This window comes from Trichomycterus rosablanca, chromosome 3, assembly GCF_030014385.1.
Source record: "Trichomycterus rosablanca isolate fTriRos1 chromosome 3, fTriRos1.hap1, whole genome shotgun sequence".
Taxonomy (NCBI): domain Eukaryota; kingdom Metazoa; phylum Chordata; class Actinopteri; order Siluriformes; family Trichomycteridae; genus Trichomycterus; species Trichomycterus rosablanca.
The window spans coordinates 44,582,255-44,591,352 of NC_085990.1; the positions used below are offsets into that span (position 1 = coordinate 44,582,255).

The 9,098-nt window shown below is 36.9% G+C and overlaps 1 protein-coding gene across 1 annotated transcript; it reads left to right on the forward strand.

Moving 5' to 3' along the window:
- The first annotated feature begins 749 nt into the window (after positions 1 to 749).
- stmn1b (stathmin 1b) lies at positions 750 to 7,366 on the forward strand. The gene is made up of 5 exons (XM_062991360.1): positions 750 to 825; positions 3,980 to 4,027; positions 4,214 to 4,386; positions 4,536 to 4,727; positions 4,860 to 7,366. The coding sequence occupies exons 2-5, from the start codon at positions 4,012 to 4,014 to the stop codon at positions 4,926 to 4,928; spliced, it is 450 nt and encodes a 149-aa protein (XP_062847430.1). The 5' UTR covers positions 750 to 825; positions 3,980 to 4,011; the 3' UTR covers positions 4,929 to 7,366.
- The last annotated feature ends 1,732 nt before the right edge of the window (positions 7,367 to 9,098 follow it).

A 9,098-nucleotide genomic window follows, 5' to 3' on the forward strand; every position in this document is an offset into this window, starting at 1 on the left:
CGGAGCAAAACTGTTAATTGCAATACGTGGCTATCAAATGGATGGCATGGGTGGCACGGCGGCTCAGTGGGTAGCACTGTCGCCTCACAGCAAGAAGGTCCTGGGTTTGATCCCCAGGTGGGGTGGTCCGGGTCCTTTCTGTGTGGTGTTTGCATGTTCTCCCAGTGTCTGCGTGGGTTTCCTTCCACAGTCCAAAGACATGCAGTCAGTTGAATTGGAGATACAAAATTGTCCATGACTGTTTGACATCAAACTTGTGAACTGATAAATCTTGTGTAATGAGTAACTACCATTTTTGTCATGGATGTAACCAAAGTGTAAAACATGATGTTAAAATCCTAATAAATAAATAAACATTAGTATATTGGAGGAGGGTATTTTGAGAATATCTGAATATTCATGTAAAATACATGAAAGAGACGCTCAGACATGTGAAAACATGATCTACATCACCAGGTCCACTGTGCTATTGTTTCATCCAGGACAGTTGTAGCCTAGTGGTTAAGGTAGTGGACTAGTAATTAAAAGGTCACTTGTTCAATACATATTACTGCCAATTGCCACGCTTTTTTGGATAAAAGCTTCTGCTAAATGCCGTAAATGTAAATGTAGAAACAAAAGAAAACGCAGTGTGTACTACATCTCCCATAATCCTTCAAAAAACGGCCTGCGTTTTTTAAGAGTACGACTCAGCCAATGGTAAAGCGAATCGAGTGTGACGTCACTGGCTTTCAGTCCTTTTTTGCGCGAACGAGCGGTGCTGATGCAGAGCCGCGCGTGAGAGGAGCGTGTTGAGTTACTACTGCTACTTCTCCAGCATCAGAGGTGGGTGTGTGTACCATTGTACAGGTGCTACTAAGCTCTGCTATTTATCATTTATTATTCATTATTATTGTGTTTATGTATTAGTTATGTATTAATGCGTGCTATAGTGTGTGTTTTACTGGGTTTGTAATGTAAAATTATATCTGAATCGATTATCATTTGTCTTAAAATGAGACAAAGGGCAAAGACATGGACATAATTGTAATTGTAACCCATTAACAAACTAGTTACTGAAAGCCTTTCGTTGTGTCGTTTACCTGATACATAGTATTAGATTTAAAATACAGTACTAGTTTGTATTATTTTTGAAATGTTGCGTTTTGTTGGCTGATCTCTGATTATATATCAGTGCAGAATGAGTAATATGTTGGTAGAATTGCATAAAAAGTGTGAAATCCTGTTGTTTTGGTTTAAATGTGCTTGGTTTGGGTCAACCAGCCTTTTGTGAAGTGGTTAGGTGTTTGAAAAGGCTTGCCCATTGATTCTGAGACAACAATGTATAACAATAGCCCACACACATACACATCATACACATATAGACAACGAGATAAAAGCTGGTCATCTGTTAATACATTTTGATTAACAGATCAATCACAGTTATAGAGTGTAAAGCTATTTTTGAATGGAATTTCAAGAACATAATAGACAAGAATAGGGTCACGTTAGTACGAGATGCTTTGTCTAGTCTAGAGTCTGTCGAGCATCTTCTAATAATGGTCCTTAGTTTGTTGTAGTCTGAGTGCTGAATTGAACCACGTACTGTACGACATATGTCGTACACATCTGCAAATGTATATACATGATCTGTGTATAAGTTAATGAGTAATGCTAATCAACATGCAACATGGAGATTGGGTGTGACAGCTTCGGTTATACCACGTGACTGTTATTATTAGTTATAGCATGCATCTTTAAATTGTATATGATTTATATGATGTATTAACAACACGAATTATATGCTACTCGTATGTTAATATAATTACAATAGAATTAAAAGCCTCACAGATAGAAAGCATTAGATTTATCAGACACATTAGTATTAGTATTACGCATGCTTTTCGCTCAGATCGTCTTTTATCAGTCATCAGGTCACAAAATGCCATCCAGCCCGTGTTTAGAGTTTTAAATGATCTTAAATCTGTGTTATTATGCATCTAAGTGAAGTCGCACTTGTTTGAATTAGCTGGAGGAAAACGCCACCGTCGCCTTTGTTCTGTAACCACACAAAATCGCCTTTGTTTTCATCCCTCAGCGGCCGCCTGGCTCACCTCACTTTACCCACAATAACAGGCTTGTTGTTTATAGCCTTTGTCTTGTCATTAAACATCTTACTTTTCATATAATCGGAAATCATTTCTTAATGCCTCTACACTGTATTAAATTGTTGCACTCAGTAGAGCTACAGTTGATGGGGTGTTGACCCTCTGATTATTGCTTGTCCTACCCAGAGCATTTCATTTTATGAAATGAGACCTGTACAATTAAGTAGTATCAATTAATTAAAATGACATTTTGGAAATGTCATTATTATCATCAGACACATACAGTTTCATATGAGCAATTGCAATAGTATTTCTTTCATTTTGTGTATTGATGGTTATTGCTCACCTCACCTTACCCACAATAACAGGCTTGTTGTTTATAGCCTTTGTCTTGTCATTAAACATCTCACTTTTCATCCGATCGGAAATCATTCCTGAATGCCTCTACGTTACAGTAGAGCTACAGTTGATGGGGTGTTGACCCTCTGATTATTGCTTGTCCTACACAGAGCATCAGACAATTCAATTAAGGGACAAAACAGACCATCTGTGGTCGTTTTTTTATTTATTTTTGAAATCAGACCTATACAATGAATATCAATGTAAACAGCTGCTAACTTTTACTAAAATGCTGCTTGAATGGTCAGGTGCCACCACTCCCAAATCCTACTGACACTGACCTTTCAGTCATAACAGCCAAACTGACAGTTTATGACAATTGATATGGAACTACATTTCTTTTTTTGTTTTGCACTTGACCAACGATGATCAATTATGAAAAAAAAACAGGAATCTAAGTGATAAATATCAACATAATGTGGTTTTCTATCAATCAGGATTATTAATATTGAAATAGTATTGGGTTGAACCTGCTGTTTGGGTATCAATTAATTAGAAGGACATTTTGGAAGGGTAAGCACTTCCAATAGACACATTACTATTGCATTTGTTCATATGGAACTGCATTTTTTTTTTTTGTTTATTGATGGTTATTGATTTTATGGATTTCTTTCCAACGATGATCAATAATGGAAAGACAATAATCAACATTTATGTGATAACATCACACCAACATCATAGAGTTTTCTATCAATCAGGATTAATAGTATTGGAATCCAAGGTAGAACGTGCTGTTTGGGTATCAATTAATTTGAAGGACATTCTGGAAGGGTAAGCATTGTCATCAGACACATGAAGTTCCATATGAACAATAGCAATAGCTTTATTTTTGTTTTGTTTATTGATGGTTATTGATTGTATGCCTTCCTTTCCAACGATAATCTATACTATTAATCCTGATTATGATACAAAACCACATGATGTTGCTCTTTTGTCACATAAATGTCGATCATTGTTCAGACTAGAACCTACTTTCCTGGTATCAATAAATTAGAAGGACATTTTGGAAGGGTAAGCATTGTTATTAGACACATTGCTATTGTTTATATGGAACTGCATTTTTATTGTTTTGTTTATTGATGGTTATTGATTTTATGGATTCCTTTACAACAATGATCAATTATGGAAAGACAAGAATTGACATTATTGTGATAAAGAGCAACATCATGTGGTTTTCTATCAATCAGGATTAATAGTATTGGAATCCAAAGTACAACCTGCTGTTTGGGTATCAATTGTCGATCATTGTCCATAACTGGAGTCCAGACTAGAACCTACTTTCCTGGTATAAATGAATTTGAAGGACATTTTGGAAGGGTACGCATTGTCATCAGACACATTGTTATTGTTGCAGGACAGACAAGACACAGGACTGTCAAAAGATTTATTGTTGTTTGTAATTGACAGTATTTTTTTGGGTTGGGTTATACAAAAAGGCAACAACTGCTTTGTCTGTTATGCAAGACTATTTATTATTTATTATCATTTCGCAGGTATAATCTAAACCTTCAAGGTTGGCAGTGCAATGGCGTCCTCTGGAGGTAATATAAAAACTAAAACATTATTTTGAACACAGCCTAGTATTCTGTTTTAAATATTTGTCAAATACATTTCTATATACATTTATTATAGCAATGCCTTTAATGTAAGTTGAAATGTTTTTTTCTTATAAATATATGAGTGCTAAATTCTCTTTGTTGTTATAACCATACTTTTGTGATTTTCAGACATTCAGGTTAAAGAGCTGGACAAGCGTGCCTCAGGACAGGCATTTGAGGTCATTCTGAGCCCCACTGCACCAGATGCTAAAGGAGAATTTCCTGTGTCCACCCCAAAAAAGAAGGAGGTGTCTTTGGATGAGATTCAAAAGAAACTGGAAGCAGCAGAGGAAAGACGCAAGGCAAAGAACATTCTTTTACACTTAAAACACATTTAATTGTTTTAATTTGTAAAATATGATACATCATTCCAGCAATAACCGTTTTTGGGAATATGATGAAGTGCCTTTCTTACTTTGCTGTCTCATGCTTGCTATTCAAACCTCTGTAGAATCACGAGGCAGAGGTGCTGAAGCACTTGGCTGGGAAGCGAGAGCACGAGAAGGAGGTTCTACAGAAAGCGATGGAGGAGAACAACAACTTTAGCAAGATGGCAGAGGAGAAACTCAACCAAAAAATGGAAGCAAACAAAGAAAACAAAACAAAACAGATGGCAGCACTGAACGAGAAATTTAAGGAGAAGGTAATTGTTCATGCTTGTTGCTCATATAACTCATATAATTGAAAGGTGTTTCTATGACATATCAGGTCACAAATCTTTTTATTAATTTAGTTAAAGATTATTTTCTGTATATTTTTTTACTTCTAATTTTAGGACAAGAAACTTGAAGAAGTCAGAAAGAACAAGGAGACAAAAGATGACGGCGAGGCTGAGGGAAACTGATTTATTTTCATCTATTTAATTTTTGTCCTAGCTATACTCCATTTCTAGGGAAGTTATTTGTTTTTTTAAGTACCCAAAGATTTTAGTTTTATTATTAAGCCTGTATTATGTGCATAGACTGTATATGTAGTAGACAGTGTGGGTGCACAGATTCCACTTGTGCTGTTAAGAAGCCAACATTTGGCTAAACTAAAAAGCCCAGCCATAATTATTTGGCATTTTACCTCATGTTAAAAGTGCACACTGAAGTGCTTTGTGCAGGAGTGTGCTTGATGCCACGAAAATTGCAAGTGAGGTTACTTAAACTCGATCCACCTGACCCACCAACCCCATAGGCCAAAAATGATTGAGATATGCAAACTGTTCTACAGCCAGCCACTAATGGTTACACATTCAATTAATTACAAATTACAACTGTTGTAATCTGTCTACCACGTATACAGTCTATGTGTATGTGTTTTACTTGTGTTAACACTTTTTTATTCTAAGGTTTGGGAAGAATCTCCTCATGTTTGACTCTTTTTATCCCCATCACATGTAAAACTGTCTACTTGCAGCTTCTGACCTGTAAATTAAGCCGTGTTTTACCCTTATGGAAAGCATGTCTGTATTAAATATAGGTCTGTAGCTTTGTCTGTTGTGCAGCATTGTGCAAGCTGACCTGTACCTGTGCATGTAAAAACTGCATCTCTGAGCTTAATAAAGTTGCACAGTTGTTTGTTATGGTAACAGTTTTAGATCAGATCTGCCCTTTTTGGTAGATGTTCCATCTAAGAACAAAAGATATCGGTCTGTTAGTCTGTATAACACTGACCATCTGGTTAATTATGCACACTTAACATTACCTTTATTTCTGGTAAAGTTGACCAAGTTTTGATAAACACAGAATCATACTAATAGCACATAGCAGACGTAAACATGTATTTACTGTGTGATCTGTCTTTGATACCCATAACCATGTTTTAAAAGGGGAGAATAAATACATTCGTTTATATACTGTGTGTTAGACCATGTTGGAGAGTAAAATCGAGTGTTTCCAGGGTTGCCAGATTGCGTATTTAATTTTTTAAATAATTTTTTTCCCCACTCCCCCCCAAATTTTCTCCCCTAATCTAGTCGTGTCCAATTACCCTGATTGCGTCCTCTATACTGATTCGACCCTTCACCGCTGACTGAGGATGCCTCTCAACTGACTCTGGCACGTACAGTCAGTACAGACTGCATTTTTCACCTGCACGAGTCGAGTTTATACACAGACAGGCACTGTGTACGGAGGGCCACACCCCCATCAGCATTATTCTTTAGCCCTGTGCAGGCGCCATCAGTCAGCCAGCAGGGGCCGCAGTCGCACCAGTTATGAGGACCTATGATCCGACTTTTTAACCCTTTACCCAACCCAGTAGGAAGGCAGAGCTGAGATTCGATACGATGTGTTCGAAACCCCAACTCTGGTGCGCTAGCGTACTTTACCACTGCGCCACCTGAGCGGCCAGATTGCGTATTTTAAAGTCCGCCAAAATGCATGGAAAACCTCCCGATGATCAGCGTTTGAACAATATTAAACCAGTTAAACATGGCCTACTATTGCTGATATCTTACAAATGAGCGATTATAAATCATGAGTGGCATTTAAAATATTTTTATTTGCAGTGTCTTGACACTTTAAAACGTGGCAATGACCCTGCCACTTTCAAATAAAATCCCCTCAATCTGGCAACACTGTCTGTTTCGTATGTGCTGACATCTAGTGGCACATTTAACGCTACAGCACTTTTCATTCTACATGATCTGCAACTGCAACATGCTGAAATAATGATTTGAAATCAGCTTAAACCCATGCAAAGCAAATGCTGCACATCATGCGTTCATCTCATTAACATGGAGCATAATTAATCACATGTTACCACAATGTCAATGCTGTCTCCTTTTGAGAATGAAGGAATGTATGCTAATTATTTTAACATCATTTAACATGAGCAATCTGGTCAGTTCTGATGTTTTGTTAATTTTCTAAGTAAAACACTCTTTACTGTGAACAAACCTATGCACAGCTACTGTTATTTAATACATTTAGGGAATCAATGGAAATGCACTAAGGTAAGTTTGTCTTGTAGAGAGTGATTATTTGTATTTAGAAAATTGCCAAAACATGTTATTTTAACAGAGGTGTGCAAACTTTCTCAAAAGACTTCCAAAACCATAACCTCAACACATCTCCGATGTCTTTTCCATGTGCAGTTATGACTGCAATGATATTACATTCCTTAAATGTTTGCATAACCACTTAGGCCTTTTAACTTTGATAAGTTTTTGCACTTGGTAATGTTAAAAAAATAATCCTTTGTAATGTCATGTACTCAGTGTGATTTCTAGAATCATCAATTTCAGCATGAAAAATTTAAAATGATTTTGATGTTGAATTAAAGTGTTTGCATGTGTGGTTATTCATTTATTTGTATATTAAATATTATTGGGCCGCTCAGGTGGCGCAGCGGTAAAAACACACGCTGGATCTCGAATACATCGTATAGAATCTCGGCTCTGCCTGCCGTCTAAGGCTGAGCAGCCACATGAACAACAATTAGCCTGTTGTCCAGATATGGGCGGGACTAAGCCGGATGGGGTTTCTCTCTCATGACTGGTGCAATTACGACCTCTGGCTTTGTTCTCCTCAATCAGAGCAGGGATCGGCATCGGTGGAGAGGAAGCATGATGCAATCGGGCAATTGGACTCGCTAAAAAGGGAGAAAAAGGGGAGATATGCATAAATAAAATTTGTAGTTGTTTTCGGAAATTTGCTAATCTCTTATACTAGCCTATCTTAACCTTAAGAAATGTTTTTAAGATTTTAATGTCATATTTTACACTTTGGTTACATTTATGACAGGAACAGTAGTTACTCATTACACAAGATTCATCAGTTCACAAGGTTATATCGAACACAGTCTTGGACAATTTAGTGTCCCTAATTCACCTCACTTGCATGTCTTTGGTCCCAGCACCTTCTTGCTGTGAGGCGACAGTGCTACCCACCTGAAAAAAACAAATTTCTAGACACTCATGATCAACAACCAACTTTCTGGCTTCACCAACCTGTTCTCTTTTTAAGGGAGGGGTTAGAAGATTTTGGAGAGTGTCTTTGTGAATGAGAGCCTATTCGATCAAAAAAGCCAGTTTAGACAAGAAGAACCAGCTCACTACTAACATTCCAGTTAATCCCAAAAAAGTTCAGTCAAGTAAGGGGCATTTTCTTTTTGCAACTGGTTATCCAAATTTGACAGAAACTTAAAGGCATATACCTTTTACTATAACTGCTTAATACACCTGTTGGATGCAACACCTCAACTTATCAAATCATTAGGAAAAGTGTCCACATACTGTAGATTTGATCATACAATGTATCATTTCTATTGAATACCATGAACTATGCAATAACTAAAATAAAAGCAATTAGAAACGTCTAGACCTGCTAATGGGTTCTGGGAGAACAGAGCCTTGTGTCTAGTTACAATGCAAAGATGTACGAGTTAAGCTGAAGGAGCTCCATTCACACACATGCCTACAAAGCCACATTGTTAACGTCACGCCTCTGCACAACCAGAAAAAATGAGATAAGCATTTATATAAGGCGTTGACCAGCAGGAGGGAAAACAATGCACTTTGTTTTAGATTATATTTTGATTCCACAAACAACTGCTTTACCCTGGTCATGGTTGTGAGAGCAAGTCACATGCTCACACATGGGTCACACAGGACACATGCTGTACTTTTTGGTGGATTTTACTTCCTAGATAGATCTAACTATAATAGATATAACTGCCATTTTTATACATCACTATACACTTAATCACCCCTAATGACAAAGTAAAACAAAACCGAATAGTTGTTGTAATGGAGTTACAGGTAATTGGTTATACTGGGACCAACACATGAAGAAAGAAAACAGCTGCAATCTCTACCTATACAGTACATCTGCAATAAATGCTAACATGGTATGTTTTCCTAATAACGAGTCCATTAAGTTTAAACAGTATATAAGAATCCCAACAACACTGCTGCACATAATATTTATACACTTATAGAATGCATAAAACAATATTATTACCATGTTATTGGAATTTTGATGTTGTACATACAATGAAGGAAAACAAGTAATAAACGTTATAGTGC